The sequence below is a fragment of the Styela clava genome, chromosome 8 (assembly GCF_964204865.1).
Source record: "Styela clava chromosome 8, kaStyClav1.hap1.2, whole genome shotgun sequence".
NCBI classification, from domain to species: Eukaryota; Metazoa; Chordata; class Ascidiacea; order Stolidobranchia; family Styelidae; genus Styela; species Styela clava.
In genome coordinates, this window is record NC_135257.1 from 5853713 (window position 1) to 5879932 (window position 26220).

The 26220-nt window shown below is 36.1% G+C and overlaps 5 protein-coding genes and 1 long non-coding RNA gene across 6 annotated transcripts; 1 reads left to right on the forward strand and 5 right to left on the reverse strand.

Annotated features, from left to right (window-relative positions):
• Positions 1–446: 446 nt before the first annotated feature.
• On the reverse strand, positions 447–4616 carry LOC120346036 (hydroxysteroid 11-beta-dehydrogenase 1-like protein). The gene is made up of 8 exons (XM_039415669.2): positions 4053–4616; positions 3791–3921; positions 3515–3626; positions 3351–3438; positions 3098–3201; positions 1618–1786; positions 1389–1450; positions 447–1238 (listed from the first exon to the last, which is right to left on the reverse strand). Exons 1-8 carry the CDS (start codon positions 4135–4137, stop codon positions 1123–1125), a joined length of 867 nt encoding a protein of 288 aa, XP_039271603.2. The 5' UTR covers positions 4138–4616; the 3' UTR covers positions 447–1122.
• A 2997-nt stretch (positions 4617–7613) lies between these two features.
• LOC144425921 (uncharacterized) lies at positions 7614–8399 on the reverse strand. The gene is made up of 2 exons (XR_013477728.1): positions 8344–8399; positions 7614–8201 (listed from the first exon to the last, which is right to left on the reverse strand). It is a non-coding gene; the product is annotated as an uncharacterized LOC144425921 (long non-coding RNA).
• A 286-nt stretch (positions 8400–8685) lies between these two features.
• On the reverse strand, positions 8686–13985 carry LOC120345774 (hydroxysteroid 11-beta-dehydrogenase 1-like protein). Its single transcript, XM_078115230.1, has 6 exons — positions 12919–13985; positions 12644–12774; positions 12126–12237; positions 11958–12045; positions 11483–11586; positions 8686–8813 (listed from the first exon to the last, which is right to left on the reverse strand). Exons 1-6 carry the CDS (start codon positions 13001–13003, stop codon positions 8686–8688), a joined length of 648 nt encoding a protein of 215 aa, XP_077971356.1. The 5' UTR covers positions 13004–13985.
• LOC144425919 (uncharacterized) lies at positions 12660–14988 on the reverse strand. Its single transcript, XM_078115724.1, has 2 exons — positions 14324–14988; positions 12660–12951 (listed from the first exon to the last, which is right to left on the reverse strand). Exon 1 carries the CDS (start codon positions 14986–14988, stop codon positions 14326–14328), a length of 663 nt encoding a protein of 220 aa, XP_077971850.1. The 3' UTR covers positions 12660–12951; positions 14324–14325.
• A 79-nt stretch (positions 14989–15067) lies between these two features.
• LOC144425920 (uncharacterized) lies at positions 15068–15795 on the reverse strand. Its single transcript, XM_078115725.1, has 2 exons — positions 15354–15795; positions 15068–15204 (listed from the first exon to the last, which is right to left on the reverse strand). The coding sequence occupies exons 1-2, from the start codon at positions 15793–15795 to the stop codon at positions 15173–15175; spliced, it is 474 nt and encodes a 157-aa protein (XP_077971851.1). The 3' UTR covers positions 15068–15172.
• Positions 15796–18778: 2983 nt separating this feature from the next.
• LOC120345771 (activating signal cointegrator 1 complex subunit 2-like) lies at positions 18779–26003 on the forward strand. Its single transcript, XM_039415316.2, has 13 exons — positions 18779–18916; positions 19210–19403; positions 19651–19790; positions 20292–20517; positions 21383–21631; positions 22268–22513; positions 23066–23155; positions 23237–23429; positions 23706–23915; positions 24152–24321; positions 24846–24948; positions 25227–25425; positions 25674–26003. Exons 1-13 carry the CDS (start codon positions 18856–18858, stop codon positions 25930–25932), a joined length of 2340 nt encoding a protein of 779 aa, XP_039271250.2. The 5' UTR covers positions 18779–18855; the 3' UTR covers positions 25933–26003.
• Positions 26004–26220: the final 217 nt, after the last annotated feature.

The window sequence follows — 26220 nt, forward strand, 5'->3', positions numbered from 1 at the left end:
GAAAAGAAGAACAAGGAATAAAATTCATGCCTAACCTGGTACGCACACTGCGGGAATACCACGTTTCTACTGACCAAAGTTGGACATACAACAACAGAATTGCATCCGTGATTAGTCAGCAGCAAGAATCTTGAATTAATTGGAATAGTCATGGAAGTAGTTAATACCGTCGTTAACTAACCTCATAGCCGTGATGAATAAGTACCGGTAGTTCTTTGTGGAACGCTGGTCGTTTATTTGGCTCCAAATCGGGCGAAAGTCTTGTTTGTCATATCTGAGTTAGTATGACATATTAGGAGGTTGGTTCCGCTTTCCCCAAGTAGCTCAATACTTATGATAGATGGATTATATTGAAAACTCATGTAGAATTTGGAGAGCAAGCAAAGCTTAAAAACTGTAGAGTTACTGCCTGTCCAGGAAGAGGTTGAACATAATAAATAATCACCGAAATGAAAATGAAAAAAAATGTCTGTTTGTCTCTCCCCTGAAAGCTGTTTTGAATTTTCAGTAAAGTTTGAAAATCCTTCGTCTGCTCAAGCGAGTATGGACGAATCCTTTCCATAATGTCACCCACTCTTAAATATAAAAATAACAAGAAAACAGTGCAGCGTCGATTTGCATATATTATTTGATCATCTACTACAGTAATTCAAAAATGTTACGTTTAGTTTACGAAAACATTACATCTTCAAACCATATCAATTTACAGTATTATTAATCATAAATGAGATTCCTACGCATCATTTGAAATACAATCGTACTCAGAGTTCGAATTCGATATATATATGTTGACGTCTGAAATTTTAATTTCAGAGAGAAGTTGTTGCATATTTTACTATATGTCTACGAGCGCATTCCTACATAGCCAGTGTTACTAAGAACATTAAACGCAGGGCACCGTCAAATAAATGATCGAACAAATTACTATTTATTGCAAACCACTGACGACAGTTTAAATCGCTAATATAATGACAGTCATTGGAATCACCATTCTTGATCAAAGAGGAGTTGGAAAATTAAATTCTTCTAATCGAGAAGCTCTCTGATGAAGCCATATTCGATTTACTACAAGTAGTGCAACGGCACCAAATGAACTATTATCTAAACACGAGTTCCGTTTAATCAAAATACGAAGTATAGAAGGATTCGATCGAATATCTCTGGCATCATCTCTCTTGCAGTTGCCAACCAGCCTATATAAGGAGGGGCATATGCATATCGACTTCTTGTAATTCCACCTGAATGCAAATATAAGTAATATACCTAGTCAGTTTCGGTCGATGATCCAAATATTAATTTATCTATTAGAAAATTAGCGACATCGACTGACACAGTAGCCGATTGGTACAATTTTAATAATCTTGACAACTATGACAAAATAGGCTCACCTTGTATGATAACGTTTGCCGTTTTATCTACCGGATACCCTTGAATCTGCATTCTTTGTTTTCTGTTTAAACAAGAAGATTCGAAATCATATTTGAATTTAGTTGTCGAGATCGAGAATTTTCATTTCAACAATGATGCCATCTGACTTTTGCAAAAAAAAGGAATGCTGTAAATTGTTTCTTTTAGAAGTCGTTTTAAACAACTACCTCAAATGTAAAGGACACTTACGCTTGTACCCATCTCGCTCCCTCAGTATCAATTGCACCCAGTATGCAGATAGTTATGCTCGGATACTCATGTCCTGTCATCATTCCTTCCAATTGCAATGAGGTAAAGAAATTGGCAACAGCCGCCTTGGTTGCTCCATATGCCGCAATGTTTGGTATACCTGGACGACCTGTGATAGATAGATATATATCGTATATTCAAGATCGGCAAATGCTGAAGACGGGAATACTTAACAAGCATAAACCGGTTAATAAGCAGACTAGATAACTAGGCAAACAACCAAGCTTACCTGGGCACTAGATTATCTCTCTATAAGTCTATAGGGAATGAATTCATAGGACTTGTGGATAGTAGGCCTATATATGTTCGCTTATTACTATACATTTGTTTCGCCATTAATCACCTATACCAGCGTTTTATAACTTTATTAAACATAACTAATATAAGATTGAATATTTTACACATTGCACTTAGTATAAGTATAGCAACTAACCCCCAAATGTACCCCATTTCATGTTAAAAATATGAAAACAAAGTTAATTTTTCCCAAAATTCGAACAAAGACTTTCGTAGGAATCAAATTACACCAGGTTTAAGAACATAACATGTTCCACACAGTCATTATCAAATTAAAATTTATATTCTCAAGACCTTTGGCTCTGATTGAAATAATTATATCTAAGTTCCCATCCGTACGATGTACATAGTTACCCTTGTTGAGATAATAGGAATTTCTGTTTATAACGGGAATCACGAGCTCACGTTTACAGCATTTAATTGGATTTATGATCAACGTATAAATACGACTCCGATATCTTTCGATGGGGGAAGACGATGTAAACCATTCAAAGCGAGTGTGGATAAATGTTTTAAGATTTGTATTCTGTGTGTTGTGGAAATTTACAAATAAAAACATATAGAGATTTTTAACGCATCTTTATTCACATGGGCGTTGAAGCTGAAGGGTGAACGGGTGACTTGCAAGTCAGAGACAATCTACGAAATAGCAATATACGGTAACATCACATTCATCTAACAATCATTTATGCTATATAAGTATCTTCTTGTTTCTTATTCCCAATGCTTCGTATGTAAATCAGTAAATTCATTTTGCCTTTCTATGTTGTTCACCTTCTGTTACGTGGTGTCTGCCTATTGTACCTACTGTTGCGCAACGGTAGACACCACCTGCTGCAATTTTGTGAGCTGTAGTTTATCTATCTGCTGAACCGAGTTCAGCGAACATGAGTGAATTTTTAGGATTTCGAAGTAAAATCAGGCAGAGATGATGACGAAGGGTTGACCTTTTGCCTTTATTCCTGCTCAGGCCTACACCTAAAAACTTTACAAGGCATAAAGTAGCTTACACATCAACGATCACAAAATTAAGGCAGTATTTTTTTTTCGTGAGCCGCGAGTTTTTTCCCTGATTATTTGGCGCCGCACGCACAAAAGTTTGGAAACCGCCGACTTTACTAACCTGCTTGCGATGAGACGACGATCAATTGGCCTTGAGACTGTCCCAAATGGGGCATTGCTGCTGACGCAAGTTCAACATAACTAACATAGTTCACTGGAATGGATCTGTGTTAAAAACAGGATTACGACAAAAGCTAGAATAAAAACTACCCGTACACGACAATATACCAACCTACGCTGTTTTGAATTTAGTTATATATAGTAAATAATGCGTATATATATATATATATATACGTATGCAAATAAATACTCGCCTTCTCATAAAATTTAAATCATCCTTACTCCCTTCCCATTTGCCATGACGAGATATGACATGATTCAAAACCAGTATATCAAGGCCACCTAAATTAAAACAGAAATCGATAAATGAAAGAATATGTCCAGAACGTACTGAATAAACACTTAAACATTCACTCGCCTAATTTTTTAACTGCGATATTTATAACCGATTCATACACTGTAGTATCAGTCATATCAGCAACAACATAACTTGCTTCTTTCGCACCAAGAGAAAGGCATTTTTCCACAACCTGAAACGAAAAACAGCTTAGTTTGGCATTTAGTGACCATAAAAGCGATTTATACCAATAAAATACGGTATGTATATATCAAAGAATACCCACACAAAAAGAATAAAATAAAACATTTCACATTTTAAAGATATCGAAAACGTGGCATGTTTATGGCTACTTACTCGTTTCAACTCCTTTTCCCGACGTGCAGTCACAACAATTTTTGCACCAAGTTCTGAATATTGGTAAGCAACTTCTTCGCCTATATTTTGGCTTGCCCCGGTAACGAGAATTCTTTTTCCTTGTATTGAGTCTGCAAAATGCAGCGATTACTCAGCATGAAAAGTCTTTCTAAAATAAATATATTGCCGTGCCATGTACAGGGCGAATATAATAATGAGCCATTCTCATATTTTGAAGAATGAAATATTAAAAAATGCTCACCTCTGTCTATGTTCGCATTGAAGTATCTGTAAGCTAAAATTGCAATAGTCACTACAAACACTGACTTCAAAAAAATTCTAGCCATTGTTTTGAAGGCTCTTGCTTAGGCACAACTTCTGCCGATGTGAGGTGTGGAACATTAGCTCAGTTAATTATTAACGATATGAAAATATGTAGAAAACCTGTGAGAGAAAATCAGTGAACCAAAATCGGACCACAAACGACTGCTTACGCTACCGCTATCATCGGAGACAATTATCGTATACACAGCCTTACATATAAGTTGATATGTACTTGAAAATGACACATTGCAGTAACGATGCTGTCAATTTGTGCACGCTCATATGAAACTTAGGACCGGATTTACGTAACTTCCAACTTCCTATATGATTTATCTGCCATTCTCCATTTCAGACTTTCAGTTGTTAAAAAACTTTTGTATATGAGTGCAAATAAATTATCCCAGCTCATTGTCCTAATTTATTGCATTAAGCTATACGTGTTTCTGCATGTGAACAAGAATGAATGATAGCTCCATTCTCAATGGATGGTTCCAATACCGTATCTGATTATGGCGAAAATATCACAGAAATATGTCGCAAAAAATGACTTTTTACTTTTTATACCGGTATGACGCAAGACCTGTATTGACACAAACTATATTGCCGGGTATCTTTATATTAATATTATTTTCATTTTAACCCGTGATGCCCTGGTGATTCCGCAGAGGTAATTTAAATATTTATTTGTTGACTTCGTTTGGATTGATAGGCGTCGTGGCACAGCCGTAAATATATATATATACGACTACGGCACAGCCACACCACAACGTTTAACCATTGAGGTGTTATATACACCTCAATGGGCTTAACCCTTTCGTTGTTGTTCCTCAACAACGAATACTTTTGTTGTGATTGGTTGACCCACATACCCACTAACTAACCTAAACTATCAAACTGCGTGTTCGCTGACTACAACATCTAGCACACGCGTTTTGTGAACCTCCATAGTTCAAGATTGTCTTGGCAAGTTTAGAAACAAGTAGGTTGAAATGTTTTAATGCAGATCGGAAATTGAGCATGTTTGAAGACAAAATTTCGTACGATAACCTAATTATTGATGAAAATACAAAATTTGGCCGTGGTTGATAGGTATAGCTCTGGAACAATGATGGGATCGTTTGCTTTACATTGCTTTGGTAATTGAGTAATTGACTTATGTGTAAATGTTGTTGAAAAACAACATCATAAAATTAAGGGATGGCGATATTTAGCAGTATTAATTTTGGGAAAGTTTTTTATTTTCGTTATTCCGCTAAAAGGTTGTACAATTCATGGAGGATAGCCTACATCAGCTTATTCGGGAAATTAAATTGCAGAAACAACAGGCCTACATGCATTTAGCCACATATTGCTTGGAATTAAAATAAATGTTTTTCAACTATTTTTCAATTTTGCAGAAAATTTGCGTCATTTGTTGAAAATCAGGAAATGGGTCTTGTCCACCAGAGAGAATAACTTTCGTTACATGCAGGGGCGTGTCAAACCTTTTTGCTACTTGAGGCGAGTTTCTAACTGTGCCCCTCATACCTAACTTGAAAAACAATAAGAGGAATAAAGAAATTGTAGATGTTGTTATACATGAGTATGAATCAATCAATGATCAATTAAGATCGAAATACTTGTATTATTATTATTTCAATCATCTAACTAAGTAACAAACTCACACATAAATCGTGCTTCCCGGGGCGGCTGCCCATATTTCCACATGGACACTCCCCTGGTTATATGTTACACGCAACTTTAGAAATGGCCCTTTACCAATTAAGGATGTTTTTGATGATAATTTAATGTCTCATCTTGCAGAACACTCCAAGTTGTAATCAAAACAGAAAGTCGGATTTATAGCTTTTATGTTCCCATCTAAGTTTCTATTGAAAACAAAAAAAAACATTTGAAACAGTATTTAGTAGCCTTTTGTGCATTACTCGTTCATTTTATCACCATTATGTAGGGCCAACATCTGCCAAAACTAGTTGAAATTTTGTCCTCTACTGTTTTGCTGAGCAACTTTTTTTCACTCACGTAAGCGTCTCACTCACTGAATTGCGTATGAGAATTCTATCCATATCAAACTATTCCAGGATTTACATTCCCAGATCATTACATTTATAATTGCAACTGTGAAATAATAATATAATTTTTCAATATGCAAGCGATGTACATACAGTGACATTCTAGTTATGCGGCGATATGGAAAAGAAATTTAGTTGTCCAACCAGAGAAATTGTTGCAGTAATATATTGGACATTCTGTTATTTTTTTTGTGCAATATATGGCCGCATTTTCTTATTTCCTTATATTATATCGTTATTATTATACTTATTACAAAATTGTAAAATCATAAATATTAACTGAACTAAATTGCATTTCTAATCTACACATATTTCATTAACTTGAATAAAGTGAGAGAATCATCAAACAAGAGCATTTCGGAATTAGCGCTATTGATTGTGTTTCTGTGGGACTAACTTCTCATCCGTTTTCTATGCTGATCTGTACGCATTTAATGTAAGGATGGCTGAGGGAGATTGAAGATAATTCAAGAGTCTTGCTGCATTAACACAAATATGTTTCTTCAAACTTTTATGGCGCTCCACAAGTGTGTTTACCAATTGGGAAGTAACTAATTTTGTTCGTCTACTTCACATCAAGTTTTGTAAAGGGACTAAAACCTATGGGCCCCGGGTATATTCACATGGCTGACACAGACAGTTTCCGAACTCTTAATGGAACTAAAATCGCATTTAAATTATGGCCTAACCTTGTACACACACTAGGAGAGTACCACTTTTCTACCGACCAAAGTTGGACATGCAACTGCAAAAATACATATGTGCTAGTCAGCGGCAGAGCTCTTGGATTATTTGAAATAATTAATACCGTCGTTAACTAACCTCAAAGCCGTGATGAATAAGCAGTTCTTTGTGGAATGCTGACCATTTATATTGCTCCGAATCTGACAAAAGTCTTGTTTGTCATATCTGTGTTACGGGTTAGATGGTTGGTTTTTGTGTTCGTTGGTCCGGGATTATTTCGGAAACTCGTTTAGAATTTGGAGAGCGAGCGAAGCCTCCTAAAATCTGTACGAGTGACCATATTCAGGGTGAAGATGAACATACTAAATAATCGGTTCCATTACATTTGAACCCATGGCAATTGCACCTGTATGCTATTGCACCTATGGAATTTTTTTTTGTTTTTCGGATAGTTGAACCCACACTAACCCTAACCCATGGGTTTTAGAACCCTCATATAGATTGAACCCGTGGATATACACATGGGTTCAAATGTACGTGGGTTCAAATGTACGGTCACCTAAATAATCACCAAAATGAAAATACTAAAAAATGTCCAATGTCCGTTCTCTCGTCGCGGAAAATGTTTTGTGAATTTTTTGTTCGAAAATTCTTGGTTTGCTAAAGCTAGTATGAACACATCCATTTCATAATGTGAAATGTCACCCATTCTTAAGTATAAAAAACAACAAGAAAACAGTGCATCATCGATTTGCATATATTATTTGATCATCACTACTTGCTACTACGCACGTAATTCAAAATTGCAAGAAATATATTCGCCAAAACTAGCGAATGCTCCGTTCGGATATTATGTTGACATATTATGTTGACGTCGAAAGAATTTCAATTTCAGAAAGAAGTTTGCATATTTTTCTAAATGTCTTCGAGTGCCTTTATAACTACATATATTACAATCAGTGTTACTGACAGAATTGAATGCAAGGCACCTTCAAAGGATCAAACAAATTGCTATTTATTGCAAACCATTGGAGACAATTTAAATCGATAATATGTTAACAGCCATTGGAATCACCATTTTTGATAAAAGAGGAGTGGGAAAACTCTTACAATCGAGAGGCTTTGATTTGATGTCTTCTGCTGAAGCCATATTTGATTAAATAGGTAGTGTAACGGCACTGAATAAAATATTATCTAAACACAGGTTCTATTTATTCAAAAAACGAAGCGTAGAAGAATTTGATCGTATATCTCTGGCATCATCTCTCTTGCAGTTGCCAACCAGCCTATATAAGAAGGGGCATATGCATACCGACTTCTTGTAATTCCACCTGGATACAAATATAAGTAATATATCTAGACCAAATGATCCAATTATAAATTTGTTGTGTAGAAAATTAGCGACATCGACTGACACAGCAGCCGATCGGCACACATTTTAATAATCTTGACAACTATGAAAAATAGGCTCACCTTCTATGATAGCGTTGGCAGTTTTATCTACAGGATACCCTTGAATCGGCATTCTTTGTTTTCTGTACAAAAAAAGAGAATTCGAAAATTATGTGTGAATTTAGTTGTCACGAAATCATCATATTTCAACAGGATGTCTACTGCAAATCAATGGATGATCTATGCATGCTAGTGACAAAGACATGCGTTGATCGCAGATCTCACAGACAGTACCAAGAACAAGAATTTCTAATTCAACTTGACTTTTGCATAGAAGTAATGCTGTAAATTGTTTTAGTTCCTTTTAAAAGTCGTTTTGAACTACTCTTTCAAATTTAAAGGACACTTACGCTAGTACCCATCTCACTCTCTCAGTTCTGAGGGATAATCATTTCCTGACATCATTCCTTCCAATTGCAATGAGGTGAAGAAATTGGTGACAGCCGCTTTGGTTGCCCCATACGCCGCAACGTTTGGTATACCCGGACGAGCTGTGATACATATAATCGAGATCAAGATGGGAATAACTAAAAAGCATAAACCAGTCAATAAGCAGACGAGATATATAGGCCAACAGTCAAACTGATTGGAGAATTAGACCATCGCTTTTTAGCAAATGAAAAGAGAATGCATTCACAGAACTTGTGGACAGTACGTTTGCTTAATTATTCTATAATCATTTATACCCTATACCAGTGGTTCCCAAACTTTTTAGAGTTGGGACCCACTATTTATTACCACAGATTATGGCGACCCATTTAACTTCAATTTAATTTTCTCTTGCTTTTTCATGACATAAGACAGAACACAGCAATGGCTAATCATCGCAAAACTACCGTGTTTCCTCGAAAATGAGACTTGGCCTGAAAATAAGATATTAATTTAAATTTTAAAAATGATTTTAATTAAACCCTACCCTTAAAATAAATTTAAAATGTGTGGGAGAGGAAAGGTTCATTGGCCTGAGGTAAGGTGAAGATCACATCACTATTCAAGATTGTGTGACATCACAATTATGATATTTGTCACTTGATTTTTGTATAAGAAATACAAATAAAAATTAAAAACAACGGATGTGGGTTTTTATATATATATTGTTTAGTAAAAAATCTTGTGATTTTCTACAATGTAATTTTATTTTTGATAAATGAACACAAAAGACCTCTTCCAAAAAAACAGTGGTATTCTTCAAAAGAAAAGAAATCTAAATCCTGTCCAAATTTTGGGGAAACGTGGTATAGGAAGTGCTGTACACATGGATATTCTCTGTGTAGCAAAGCCCTCTGCCCTACCAGCGGGTCCAAAAGTGCGCCGCAGAGATTTGCTAAGTGCGCCTCGAAAATTAACAGAATGATTGAATATTTTAAATATTGTATTTACTATAAATGTTTTGTTGTTTCGCATATTTCAATTGCTTTGTATATATATGAACAATAAATTCATTTTGCCATTCTATGTTGTTAGTTTCGGTTACGTGGTGCCTGCTTGCTTCTATTGTACTACCTGCTGCTGTAATTTTGCGAGCTGCAGTTTTTTATCTGCTGAACCGATTTCAGCGAACATGCCTGATTTTTTAGTATTCCAAAGGAAAATCAAACAGAGATAAGGAAAAAGAGTTGACCTTTTGCTTTTACTCCTTAGGCCTGCATGTTCACATACTTTAAAAGACATAAAGTATAAATTAACGGTCACGAAATTAAGTTTTATTTAAAGGCAGCAATTTCTTTTCGTCCAAGTACGCCGCGAGTTTTTCCCCTAATTATTTCGTGCCGCACGAAAAAAAGTTTGGGAGTTGCTGACCTATACTAACTGGAAATCGGTAACATCAGCAAATTTCCGGTATCTGTATCGGCTGAATTAAGACCGATATTTCCGACACATTTACCTTTTTGATATGATCCGTAATATTTTAAAAAATAAGTTGGAATACTGATGTTTAAATTATTACTTATCGATCTTAAGATCGGTGGGTATGTTGATAGGTATTTGTCTGTCTGTTTGTCTGTTAGATGCACGCGATATCTCACGAAAGCGAGGTTGAATTTGCTCCAAATTTTGCATGTGCATTCATCATATCCCGGACTAGAAGCCTATTGATGATGGGGCACACGGTGTCGCTGTGGAGTATAAGCAGATGAATCGAAACCACAGTTTCTGGTTTGGGGATCGATCGATAAGTCTTCGGACTCCGACCGATATTCTCGTATTTTGGTTGGCGGGATCCTACACTATGAGTCCTATGCATGGCCTATTTATCGGCCAAACACTCAATAATTTGGCTATTTTCGCAGCCAAATTTTTCCATTACCGTTCGAATATTAACAGCACATGCACTTTTGGTACGATTATAAATTTTGACTGTTTGTCGTCAAGCGCGAGTGTCATTTTGTCCATCGACATCGTTAAGCTAAATTTCGACACAATCATCTCTCTACACAGGTATTGCATACTTTGGGTCAATAAATTTTAATTTTGTTCAACTACACAGTTTCCTCATAGATTTATTGCCGTGGCCTCTAGACTTGAAACATGCGATAATAATTGTAAAATATTATAAAATTGTAAAATAAAAAACATTCTGGACGTGTTATAGGTATTCAAGTCGGCGCTGATTGAAATCCTTTCACGTCGGCTGTAATTTATTGTCGCGACGCATGATGACGATAAAACACAAAACAAAATATATGTGAAATGTTTTCAATTCAACCGGGGACGGCGGCACTGGGATGTGTAATAATTTAGCGATATTCGATATCGTTATGAACACGAAAATCGATATTCGAAGGTCGCGATATTATTATTAAATTCGAATTGGATATCCCTGCCTATGGGTTTTCTAATGGAACGTCGAGATTACTACCGTCAGTACACAATGAATCTAAATCAATTAACGTATCCGAATCCCAAACATCGATTTTTATGATGTTTTATATTTCTTTTTCAATCTGAAATAAGGTGTAGTATGAATAATGTTCAAATACTGGTGTATAACCCGTCAGTCCTGCATACTTAAGGTAATATTTACATAGTATCGGCATCGGAATATCGGTGTATCTATATCGGCGTTTTTGTAATATCGGTGTAACGATAGCGGCGTTTTTAGTTGATATCGGATCGGTATCGACGACGAAGGTGGTATCGATACATCTCTAATACTAACCTGCTAGCGAAGAGACGACGATCAATTGGCCCTGAGATTGTCGTAAATGGGGCATTGCTGCGGACGCAAGTTCAATATAACTAATGTAGTTCACTGGAATGGATCTGTGTTAAAAAATAAGATTACGACAAGAGCTATAATATTTAATTAATAACTCGCTAATTATACGACATAATCCATCCAAAATCAATAGGCTTCTGGTTAGGGACAGAATGAATGCACATGCAAAATTTGGAGCAGATTCAACTTCGCTTTCGTGAGATATCGCGTGTATCTAACAGACAAACAAGCAGAGAAATACCGATCAACATACTTACCTTTTTACCGATCAAGATCGATGAGCAGTAACAAGAACCACCCATAGACGACAATAGACCACTCTACGCTATATGGTTTTATATAGAAAATAATTCGTACTTGAAAACATATGCAAATAGAAACTAATACAAAGTCAAAATGTCAAATATATACTCGCCTTCTCATAAAATCTAAATCATCCTTACTCCCCTCCCATTTGCCATGACGTGATATGATATGATTCAAAACCAGTATATCAAGGCCACCTGAATTAAAACACAAGGCGATAAATAAAAATATTTCCAGAACGTAGGCTATTGAATAAATTCGTAAAACATCAACTCGCCTAATTTTTTAACTGCGTTATTTATAACCGATTCATACACTGTAGTATCAGTCATATCAGCAACAACATAACGTGCTTCTTTCGCACCAAGAGAAAGACATTTCTTCACAACCTAAAAAACGAGAATATCGGTCGGAGAGTTATCGATCGAAAGTTAGGGGATCCCCAAAACAGAAAATGCGGTTTTACTCCATAGCGACACCGTGTGTCCCATCACTAATTAGTTAATAACTCGCTAATTAAACGACATAATTTATTCGAAATCAACGAGCCTTTGGTTCGAGATATGATGAATGCACATGCAAAATTTGGAGCAGATCGAACCTCGCTTTCGTGAGATACCGCGTGCATCTAACAGACAAACAAATACCTATCAACATACTTATTTTAAGGGATCTATATATTACAGTATGTTTTATGTACATCGAAGGATACCCACACAAAAAGAATGAAATAATACATTTAAAGATATTGAAAACTTGGCACACTGGGTTACATTTATGTTTGTGGCTACTTACTCGTTTCAACTCATTTTCCCGACGTGCAGTCACAACAATTTTTGCACCAAGTATTGAATATTGGTAAGCAACTTCTTCGCCTATATTTTGGCTTGCCCCGGTAACTAGAATTCGTTTTCCTCGTATTGAACCTGTAAAATGCAGCGATTACTGAGCATGAAAAGGCTTTCCAAAATTAATATCTTATCATGCCGTGTACAACTGTACAAGGCGAATATAGTAGCCTAACTACACCATTTTCAGATATTGAAAAATATAGTATTAAAAATGCTCACCTTTGTCAATGTTTGCATTGAAGTATCTGTAAGCTAAAATTGCAATAGTTATTACAAAAACTGACTTCAAAAAAATCCTAGCCATATTTTTAACGGCTCTTGCTATAGCACAACTCCTGTCGATGCGAAGTGTGGAACATTAGGACATTGTTATAATCGAATATAATTATCGTATACATAGGCGTACATATAATTATAAGTTATATGTACATGACACCTAGCAGCAGCGCGCAGAGTGCGCTTCTCTCTCGTTTCCGCGGGACTATTTGAAGGCTCTCTCGTTTTGACGATAGACTTCCAAATTTTGCGAGGAGCGTTTATTATGGGATCATTGACAGAAATCAATCATTTGCGTTGATTTTTCTCGCATATTCTCCCGATCTTGATTCGTGTCTCATTATGTATTAAACGCTAGTATATACGGGGCTAATTTTGGCAGTTTTATAAATTTGCGAAAGTCGTGGGTCAAAAATATGGCCAACGTATCAGTCAAAAGCGAACGAGAACGATCACAAAACATTAACCAAGATGGCTTATCGGAATCAATTCCCGATTTACCTGCCTTATTTTATCGCCCTAAGTATTTTGCGTAGTGATCTCAATATCATTGCGTGGCCTGGTTACAAGTTGTGTAAAGGGACAGAAACCCATGGACACAGGATATATTCACTTGGCTAACACACACACACAATCCCCCAACTCGTAATAGAACTAGAACAAGGAAAGTCGGAATAAAATTATGGCCTAACACCAATCTGATACACAGACTACGGGAGTACCAACTAAACTGCGCTTCGCCCTCTGCCGAAGACTTGGGTGGAAGCTTCCCCGTGGAGGTTCTTGCATTTTTATGATATAAGGCAAAAAAATTGTTTTCACTTATATTTATTGTATACTCGCCTGAACAACCAAATTTTTTCAAGAACGAGATCCACATCAGGTTCTAACTGGGTAGTAAAACAGACGAAAAACTGGCCCAAACCAGATGCAACACGAAGAAACTTTGGAAGCATGAACGCCAAGATGGCGGCGATCAAATTGTCCCGCGCTGCGACAACGCAAAACGAGAGAGAACATCTTTTTTTTTTTTTTTTTTTTTTTTTTTTTAAATTTTTATTACGGATCAGGACGACAAGTCTGGAATCCAGCCCGAATGCCTTCATACCCAGATTATGCCGACGGAAGTTTTATGGATCAAATCTCTCTGCCATAGAGATCACCATTTTATGTACCACATAAAGAGGTAGACTTCCTTTCATCACATCCGCTATTTGTGAGATGGTATAATCGAATTTTGTTGAGTTTAATGCCATCAAATGGGCGTTTTAATACAAGTGATTTTTGAAGGCCGAAATAAATGTCCCAGAGTAAGAATTTGATTTTGTGGGTCCGAATTTTTACTCACTGCTATTTTTTCTTTTTTCCAACTAACTTAACTTCCAAGGAAGTTGAGAAAGAGGAATCGGATGATGTGGTGTCGTCACGGTATCTTTTATTGTCCAATTTTGGTTGAGTTGAGTCCGGAGTCTTTGGATTTGATTTGTTGTATTCAAGGTTGGCTGGGGCTGAGGATATTTCGTCCGGTGTGCTGTCGAAAACGGAAGTTGTTGATAAGTCACAAGGGTCGATGTTGCGTAGCATTACCTTCACGTAGGCATTTCCTTTTGATGTAGGGTGGAAAGGTGTGTTGCCTATCGTTGAAGTCTGCTTCAACCTCGATGATTGCCGGGTTGGTTTTTGTTGTAGTTGATTAGGTGGAGTCGACGGAGGGCTCAAGACGTTTCCTGGATCTTCGCACTCCGACCAGTTACTAATCTCCTTTAGGTCATTAGAACCGGTGGAAGAGGAAAACTCGTGTAAATCCGAAGCCAAATCAATTTCCGGTATCCTATTGTCAAGCATGCTGTTAGTTGTGGTGCCGTTCGAGGTATTTCCCATAGTAATTTCAGGTAGTGAGACATCTTGGTCGATCGTGGCTGGTATATCCGGTGTGTTTTGAGCAGTCGATGAAGGTTGTACGTCGTTTTGATCATTTTGTTTGTGTAATTCCGAAATCTTTGTTGATGTCATTGCAGGTTGTGTGACACTATTGTTGTTCACACGTTGTATATTCAAATGAGGTGGGTTTGCCGTCTCCAATCTTCTACGTCGTGGAATTGTCCAGGTAGGTAGAGAAAGAGATGGAAAGTCTTTCTTTTTTGATGGGCAGTCTTTTTGAATATGACCCACGACATTGCAGTAACGGCAAACGGCTTCACTCTCGCACTCGGTGTAGTTGTGTCATGCCTGCAAGCATCGTCCGCATGTTGGTACGTATAACTCTCGGGGTAGGTAGGTTTTACATCTGTTCCCACCAATTACCACATAATCGGGTAAACGGTCCCTTTTAAAATTTTGAATAAAAAAGGTAGTATGACCATTATAGATAGACGTACCTTTATAACAGTTTTTGAATGCATTCCTCACGCTTCCACATCCAAGTTCTTCAATTTTTGATACTGCCTCGTTGTATGATGTTTCCCCTGGTATCCACCGAATAGATATTCGAGTTGGGGCCTCGGTTGGCAGTGCGACTGTGATGTTACCTTCTGCTGTTCGGATTTGGCCGTTCGTTACTTTCAAAAATTGTTCGCGGCAGCTCGAGTTGGGATCTTCCGTAGCAGCGAAGGTGCAAATCCATTGCCCCTTTCGACCTTCGAAGAGTCCCGTTATGTTGTCGACAAACTTTCGGGTGGACGAGTAGTTCTTCAAGATGTCGAGAAGGCGAGGAAAGTCCAGATCTTGAGTGGTCGTCAGGAAGAGTGTACGCGGTCTTGTTGTTGCGACGGAAGTTTCTTCTTTCTCTGGAGTCTTCGAGGCAGCTTCGGCGTAGTTCATTCTCTTTGTTTTCTTCTTTCTTCGTTGCTATCGAGGGCCTAACCCGGTGAGGGGTTGCCTTAATCAAAACAGCACCTTAATCAAATCGTTCCGTGCAAAGCAACGACTAACATACCGATGCAAAGTGACTAACACTTTTATAGTCACTTTGGTTCCATGTATTTCCAGTTCAGTGGCTACGACGCTGTCAGTTTATGAACTTGGATAGGGTTTACATATTTTCTAACTTTTAATATGATTTACCGTATCTGCCATTTCCATTTCAGTTATTACAAAACTTTTGTGCAAATAAATTATCTTAGCTTATTTCTTTAAAATATCCCTGTTTTGGCGTCTGAACTTGATTGGTGGAGCAACGAATGCATGGTAGTTTCATTCTCAATGGATAATTCTCACACCATATCTGATTATGGCGAAGATATTAAGGCAATATTGCGCAGAAATGTCTCTTTATACCGATATGACCAAACCTGTATTGACACAACTATACTGACGGGTATTCTCAAATTTATATTAAGTTGTTTTCACCCGTGATGCCCCAGCGATTCCGCAGAGGTGATTTAAATATTTATTTGTCGAGTTTTTTTGGATTGACAGGCCCCGTGGTACAGCCATAGGGATTAACAATCTCTTTTTTACATCGGCGTAGTGGTGTTTCATTCGTGACTCACGACGTGAGTGATATTCTTCTTCTGCCAAACTATAATATGCAAACCTTTAATTTCAAGTTGATGTGGGATATTTTACCTTCAAAAACAAAACCCGTAATAAGAAATATCGCAGGAAATGATTTGTGTGTATTACTGTATTACAGTATTATGTGGGAAAGAACCAGAATTTGTTAGTGGTCTATTTATGAGTCTATTTATGAATATTTTGAGGGTCTTACTACTTACTGAATACAGCGCGAAACACCGCAAAGAGCGCGAAACACCGCAAAACAGAGCGAAACAGAAGGAAACCAGCGCAAAACAGAGGGAAACAGCACAAAACAGGAGACGCAGTCATTACCACCTCCTGCCACGAAAGAACCACGGCGCCTCTGGCCATGGTTTTATGGCGCTATTTCCGGTATATTTACAAGGTTACCGTATGTACCGGATTATAGGTTATTATGCAAAATTTTATCTACCTTTTTGGTGCTTTTGAAGTATGTGCAGCAATAGGTCGCACAACCTTAATCCGCTACACACACACACATACTATTTTCAGGTTGTGCGCCATCTTGGTGCACATACTTCCGGAGGTCCCTTTATACCTAACCCTTACCCAAAGCCAACCATATTCATATGGAAAATGTTTTAAATTATGGTGCCCAAAATGTGTCACCAGCAGGGGCAGACCTGCCATTACAGCATTACTGGCTACATACGTTAGTTTGTGTTTTTAATTTGCTGCCGTGCAGTCGTAAAAATTTTTTCTGCTTCACACTGTTTCCCTCTGTTTTGCGCTCTTTCGCGCTGTTTCCCTCTGTTTTGCGCTCTTTGCGGTGTTTCGCGCTGTATTCAGTAAGTAGTAAGACCGGTATTTTGATCATGTTTTTCGATGTTATTGGAAATGCTGTTAGAAAATTAAATAATGCCAGACTTTTGAAGAGTTATCAAACTTGTGTTTTATTTGACTTAAGCTATTTATTACACTCTAACACTACAAGAAGAGATTTAAATATTATGCTGTTTTTACTTTCAATTACTGAATTACTAGATATAAAATATGGATTCAGAGAAATTCTGTAATATTTAAGGTAGCCTAGTACCGCTAATCACCACATCAATCAAACGATCAAGTTATCAAACAAATAAAAGCAGCAATCATTTTTAGACACAACATTGGAGAAAAATAGAAAATCACCTAATTTTGTCAGAGAATTGTATTTGAATGCTGAATCAAGTGAATATGAATTTAGTTTTTATATGTATAAAAATGTCTAATATATTTAAATTTTCTACAGGGGTGGTGACTTCTCTACGACCCATGGGCCGGGGCCGGGGCCACGGCCCATCTAATTGGGCCACATGGGCCGTGGCCTATCAAGCTATGGACCGCGGCCCCGTCAGGAAAAATTCAATTATCTTACCAAAATTGTCAATATTCGAACCAAAAAATAAACTCCTGAAGTATGTGTACCAGGTTAGGGTTAGGGCAAAATTTTGTTCAGATTTTTTACATTATAGTTCTATTATGAGTTTGGGGACTGTCTGTGTTAGCCAAGTGAATAGTTTCTTTACACAACTTGATGGGCCGTGGCCCCGGCCCATGGGCCGAAGAGGAGTCACCACTTCCACTCTAAATTTTTATTCTACATAATATAACTCAATATGCTGATATGTTAAAATTTAATGAATTGTATGACGATGTGATCCCCCCCCCCCAAATTACTGATGGAATGGACATGTGAAAAATGAATAACGAATTTACTTTATGATTGTTCGCATGTTTATGTACGTTTGGTTATATTTTATTATATTATCTCCTCAAAAAATAAATAAAATAAAATACTGGTTCATTGATGAACCAGGAATGTGTGTTGTATGTGATAATAGAATTGAAGAAACTGTATGGATCTTATTATTAGAGTGTGAGTGGACTACATTTTTGGCAAAGGTGTTGCATAGAAAATAATCAAAATACTATTATCGCAAATGATTCAGAATTTATATTTGTTTGGATTTTTATTATATTATTCATATATATATGGGGGGGGATTCAAATTGAAAAACCAAAACATGGAAACAATAAATTTTGTATTCAAAATATAATAATTCGATTATAAAATCTCAGTACAAAAATTACGTTAGGCTTTCGAGTCTATTTGTCACAAAAAAAAAGTTCGTTCTTATCTACTAAATAAAAACTACAGATCCACTTTTCCAATTGTAACTAGGCTACCACAGAACGATAGCCTGTTAAAAGTGGCACAACCTTGTCAGCTTGTGCTGTGTACAGGTGTATTGCAGCATTTTTCTTTATATCTTCCAGATGCTCTAGATAAATTTGACTTAGAAATTCGATTTTCGAAGCTTATTTATAGTATTTGCCCTTTTTCTTTTATTTTACACCATGGAAGACTCTCCAACACCATTGGAATCACTCAGATTTCCTTATTATAATCAATCTAAAGGTAACTAGTGCTAAGTGTTTGTATTGTTTTCATTTTTTTATTACAATATATCAGGATATTACTTTTGTCTTCCAACAGCGATAGTAAAATTGTATTCTGAATGGGCTATTTGCAGATAGGCCAGTAGGTTAGATCCAACCTTATTGCAATATTAATCAATCACCATAATTCAATCTGCTTAATATTAATATTGGAAGAAACTCGTAATGGAGTTACCTATTTCTGTATTAGTCAATAAAATATTGTGATACAGCAATAAGAAATTCATTCGTTGTTTCACTTTAAAATTTTAGGTGATATCGAGGAACTATCATGCCTTGATCCGAAGTTTTGTCAAGATGTCCTTTTTCCACAATATCAACCTGCTCCCAAGATCCAACCGGAAATGGATCCATGTGTCTGGCAAACTTGGATAGAAAGTCTATCAGCTATTGAGACAAATTTATCATGGTTATTGAAACTTCCACATGCAAAATTCTGGTGTCAGGTAAAAATATTATTAATCATTTTGTATGAAGTATACCAACTTTTAGGCATACATGTTGACTTGTTATAGTTTCGTCAAAATGTTCGAGGAAAAAACTGCAAACAATATTATTTGGAGATTTGAAACTGCATTCACAAAGTTGGAGATTATTGAATAATAAGATGTGTAAAATATAGATATTGTTTTGAATTGCGATTTCAGTAGAGGAGAAGTGTGATTTCGCTTAGCATTGTACATATTTTTCTAGGCTGTCAACAATGCATCATTGCAAGTATTTTTGGATTCATATTTGAAGCAAACACCTCGATTTCAGACATCAAGTTGGCCTGATGAAGTTTTAGAAAAGCACAATGCAGTTCATAGACTTGTTTTCATGACTTATCTGAGGTTAGCATATTGTTGTATGGTTTTGAATATTTTTCAATATCTCCTATATCAGATATGAATTGCGAAGTGTTTAATGTAGATCAGTGGCTCAGGCTTCGTAAGAACAAACTATGTTGTGTGATGTTTGTTGTTTACATATAATATATCCAAGTTATTCTCCCTATCGTACACAACACTGAAAGGCAACAAGACTTAAAAAAACAAAGTCAATATTTCAGTTTTCAGGACCTCTTGCCTCGGCCATCATTCACTCATGTATCATACTGTCATTTACAGCTAAATCACTTATTTTCACCTTTTTTGCTTCTATTAGGATCTGGGTTGAGATCTGCTTAGTGATTTAGCAAAAGTTTATTGTATTCTTGGTGAGACTGCATCTGATGGTCATTGCCATCAACATAGGAAGAGTTCAACTGAAATTAGTCAAAACTCCAATTCTTCTCCCTGATATACTAACTTCCATACAGAACAACTAAGTAAATTTCTTTCTTTTTGTGACAGGATGGCAACCAATAAAGAATCATCATCACATTTTATTACGTCTGATTTCTTTGGTGAACTTTTGTATGAAAATTATCTTTTTGATATTCCTAAAATAATGGACTTATGTGCAATTTATGGAAATGAAACAAACTCTGCTCTTCTTGGTAAAGCAATTTCAAATATATTCAAGTTTCAACCTAGTTACAATGAAGATTTGAAAGAAACAGTTGGAACCATAATGCAGGTGAGGAATAGCTTAAAACATCCTCATGGGATCTTACTACTTCAATCTTAACTTCTTGTTTGTAATTTGTGAGAATACTTTTGGATACTTTGGATACTTTATTACTTATCGATCTTAAGATCGGTAAGTATATTGATAGGTATTTGTCTGTGTGTGTGTCTGTTAGATGAACGCGATATCTCGCGAATGCGAGGTTGAATCTGCTCCAAATTTTGCATGTGCATTCATCTTATCTCGGACCAGAAAGCTATTGATTTTGGGCGAATTATGTCGTATAATTAGCGAGTTATCGATCAATTATTGATATAGTGATCTAGAGAGAATTTTGAGACCCGCCGAGTGTGTGTGTGCGATGCGCAGTGCGAAAGTTACAAGAGCGGATGAATCGAAACTGCAGTTTCTGTTTTGGGGGATCCCCTAACTATCGATCGATAAGTCTTCGGTTTCCAACCGATATTCTCGTTTCTGTGTTGGTTATTATGATATCATATCAAGTTGATGAACCTTACATTTTGTGGACGAGATGCCACTCTTTTGTTGAAAGAAACTAGATAATCAGTGGTAACCTGTTTTTGGAATAGCGTGACAATAGGCTACCCCATTCTTTTTTTTCCTTGTGGATCAGTGTTTCCCAAACTATAGGTTGCGACCCAAATCTCGGTCGCCACAAGATTTTGATTCTTTCAACAAAAACCTGACAGATACTAATGTTATTTTCTAGTAAATTTCATTGTTTATATTTGGTATTGAAGTGTTGCTCAATATTGATTGTAAAAACTTGGCTTATCACATATTTCTCTTGTTTTGCGTTAATAGGTTTTGAAAATTCAGCAAAACTGTATTGAGTATAACTTGTCTAATCTAGGTATTTCACAACATTGATGAAAAATGTGGTGTTGAATATCATCCGGACAGATCTCCCAATGAAAATGCTTCATCTGCGAGACGACCACATAGATTATCAGAAGGTCCATCTTCAGGCAGAACCGAATTGTTAATAAATACGCCTTTGAATGAATTTGAAGATATTATTATGTATACGTCGGATGTTTCATTCACATTATGTCGATTTCTTGTTGATGTTTATCCAAGTGCATGTTCTGCATTTTATGAGGTATGTTGAATAATTCTAAGTTGAAATGTAATGCTCAGCTGAGTTTCAAATATAGTCGGGTACTGTGTACATCCGCTGTGTACTCCGTGTATTATATATATAATTCAAAGGTGTTTTAAATAAGTAATTACCGTAGTAATTTGCTTTTCTCGATGCAAAGTGTCGGCGTTGTGTTAATTTCTCTGTTGGATATGAACCAATTTAGAATACAATTGACATTCCATGTACGGAAATAACATATCAAGTTGGGAATGGTAAATTATTTGGTTTGAGTATTCCCACGGAGGGCAAATGTACACATTAAAGACAACAAGCCTATGACAATGCATTCGGTAATATGATTACCATAGTACCTCTGATTACTTTGCATGGGTTCGCAGGTTGGTTCGAACCCTTTGGGGGATAATTATGTGCTTATGTTACCATCAAGTCCATGCATTGGAAACCGTGTGACAGGCTATGGTACGCCATATTATTAAGCTGCATTATCATCTTCTGCTAACCTATTCTAACTTATCCTCATGCTTCCTAGTGCCAACCTAATCAGTTTTATTAAGTCTTCAATTTGATCATGGAGGGAAAATTGAATTGAAAATTTGCAATGTTACAAAAAGTAAGGGCTATTCTCTATTTCAGAATGTTAAATACATCGCTCATTTCTACTCAAATTCATTGTCGATTCTCAATGAAGCAGCTCTCAAATATCCTCTTGATGATCTACATTTGAGATCTCAGTTGTTAGCACATTTGAAAGTATCGAGAAAATCCTTGTTAAATGTCATCAGACAAATACTTAATGAATGTCTCCTCACTCCAGCACTTAATGCTTCAGAGGTTGGTGATCACTCAAGAACAAATAACCTTGCAGACGACTATTTTCATGTAAGTTATATTTTTGTTATTTTCATAAGTGTGGTTATACATGCTGTATAGATGTCATTTCATATTTTGTTTGCTATATATTTGAAAATCTTTTGCAGGTTTATTCATTATCATTCTTATCGAGTGCACTCAATGAAGTTCCAATTTTTTAAAGCAGGATTAGCTGTATTAGAACCAAAGCATTTCCCACATTTTAAAAATGGTGATGGAGCTTGGAGGGCCATTTGATATCACATAATGGAGTTCATGGCCAATTTGAAGTACATGTTAGTTAGCATTATGATAAGCTATTAACTAGTCCTTGTCATCTTGCTAAGATCAGGCTCGTTTTTAAAATAACTACGGTAGATAATATCCCCATCACAGTGATGTTTGGTAATTTAAATAGCAGAGAGACTACCATTGCAGATCTGTTTGACTTGGAAAAAGTTTATATTTGAATGCTGCAAATGGCATTAATTTAGTGCATTCCAAATAAAATCACTGATGCCTCTATATAATACTTAGCATCATTGATATTTAATCCATGCCATATTTTATTTATATTTTCAGATTCTATCAGATTTATTGGGAGAAACAAAATTTTTTCAAGATTTTCTGAGAAAATTACCCATCATTGATGATGTTCAATCTCTTCTACAGGTTAAATTTTCATGCCAAATTATTTTTTCTTGATAGATTAAAGGAAAGCGCACAATAACATAATAGGTTATTTATTGATAGGCATCACCAGGAATTGACGAGACTAGAGCTTCATTTATCCTTGGTTCCCTTGGCAATGGAAGAAAGAGTAAAAATTCTACACCTAGTACTATTTTACTGAATGGAACTGCTGAAGAATCACCTAGAGCAAATGCTAACCCAGAAGACGCAAAAAAAGGGTTCAGTGCTGCTTCCAATCTGTCTACAGAATCGGGTGAATATTTTACCCTTGATTGCAGATGATACTGTTACTTCTTTTTAGATTTGTTTTGTAATCAACATATCAAATGTAAAAGTCATATATCTGATTATAATGAAAGGTTTTGATAATTTAAGCTACCCAAATATATCAAGTACTAATTATCCTTTTCTAAAATCCTGTATCACCTGAACAACTGCAGTTCAATGAGTCATCCTAGCACTGATAAATAGCATATATGAATATTGGCAAATTTCCAAGTAAAATTTAATTTTCAAGTTTTCATTTCAGATGTGGAAATGGAATCTTTAATATCCACTGTTCATGATGTTTTGCCTCACCTTGGAGAAGGATATATTGAATCATGTCTTCTATATTATGAAAGAGATTGTGAAAAAACAATCCATGCATTATTAGAAGGCAATCTTCCTGATGATCTTCGAGCAATGGACAATTCAACTCCAAGACAAAAGCGACAGTATTCTGCTTCACCTGTGAATGGTATGTAATTTGCCTTATTATTTTCTAGAGGGTTGTTTCAAACTATGTATATTTGAGACCGTGTAAATCTCAACCACCTTTTTGATTTTCGTCTGACCTATGTCTTTCCATAGTGGGTTCATTAGCGATATTTGGAACAAATACTTTAATAAACTGGCTTAAATACAAAAGATTGGCAACTGGCAAGAAAGGTTGGAAGTTTTCTATCAGTTGTATAATTGTTTACTTTATAACAGAAATCAAACAAACCAATCTTGACAATCAGCAATCTCCATATGATATTTCTTCACTTGAAGAAACTATTGGACTCAATGAACGAAAAAATGTTTTTGATGGTGATGATTTTGATGTTTATCAAAACTCAACAATTGATCATTCGAAGATTCACAAAGGAAAGAAGACTAAGGTGTGTGTCAGTTTGCAACCAATGCATGGAAATTTTCAACATCAACTCCATTACAATCGTCCATATAATAAGCAATTTGTAAAATATGATGTGTGACAACTGACAAGTTATTGCCAAAAGTTTTTTTTTTTTTTTTATATATAAATCCATATTTGTAGATGGCTTCGGGAATATATCTTACCGTACATTTAATATTTATATAAACAGTATAAAGTGCACTACACAATTATGTACAAAGATGCATAAAATAGAAGAGATTTCCAACTTAATAATTCGTAAATGCCCTAGTCCTAAAAGACTGCGATTGCTCAGAATTTCAAACATAACTCTTATAGTATTGAAAGTTAGTATCAAATTGTGGGCGCTCCTGAAATATGTGCACCAAGATGGCCACTACTCGAACCCTAACCTGGTACACATACTATGTGTCTGTGACAGTGAGTAAGATTCATTTTTGGGACTTTATGGTAGGCATAAATTGTAAACTATTTTGTGTGTTAACATCAATGCTTTTTCAATCCAAGGATCATGAACCAGCTCCAGCTAGGACGACTGAAATGAGACAAATTTATGAAAAATATAGCATTGTGTGTGATGAAGAGGAAATAACTGACGACATGGGCTCATGTGAGTGATTTTGTTTTTGTAATATAAAAGCGTCACCTGAGTTTGCTTAGTTTTATACCTGTGTATTTAGGTTTTTCATGTATTTTCGGTAACTGGTAAAGATTCATCCACAAAGTGGTATGTTTAGTGAATAAGTCTTTTTCTCTAGTGCATATTGTAAAAACAATGTCTCAGTGTAAGCCTACCTATTGTGTGTATTCCAGTATTCAACAGAATCTTGCAAATCTCTCTAATTCTGAATTCCCATGTTTAATACCTTCTATTCTATTGCTTCTCAGTGGTAGTAGATGATGCCTATTGCAACATGTATGATGATGAATATGACGATATGTATGATGGTCTCGGTGTTGATGCAAATGATGTTGATGACGCAGATGACCTGCTCAAACGACGACCTTTTGTCACTCCTCGTGTTTTTCTCCAATCTAAGAAAAATGAAGAATCAGGGTCAAATGACTCTGAAGAAAGCGAAGAAGAGTTAGTTTCAATATCTTTTATACCAATAATTCTCAGATTGACATTTGCGGAAGACCTTTTAAATAGTCGTAGCTCCTCATGTAGCATTATCTGCTTATACAGAGCCATGCTCAGAGCGAAAGGTATATGAAAAAATGGCCACAGCAAATGTTGATATCCTATCTTCATTATTATGTTTTGTTTGGGTAATCCGTTGTATTCATTACATTAATACTGCGTTGAAATTTTCAAATATTTTTTCCTTATAGGAAAGGTCCAAAGCCTGATCATTTCATAGCAAATCCTGCAGATGTCCGAGCCAAGCAGGACGAACGACGTCGACAGCAACAAGAACTGAGAAACAACCGACGTGGTCCAAAGAAAGGACAAAATCCTAGTTCTTCTGTATCTAGTAATAACCCAAATGGTCAACAAAATCGTAAGAAGAAGGATATGAATAAAGCAAAAGTTGCTAACCATAATCGAAAGAAAATGGCGACGAAAAAGGCAGCTAAAGGAATGATATAATTTTTATTTACATGCTTCACGGTGTCTTATGTTGCAATAAATATGTGGTTTATGCATTTTGCCTTAGGTAATGTGTGTCTGTTTAATTGGAAGTGATGGTTGTTTGCAAATAATGATTGTTGTTTGATAACAATCATTGCCCGCTGAGCTATTGAAATATGAATCTTGAGGGAAAGGAGTGTGGAAAGCGACTAAAACTTTGAAAGGAGCAATTCGGTGCTGTGGTGGTTGGACCAGAGACTACCCGTGGCATGTCATTTGTGACCATCACTGGTTATCCGATTTTAA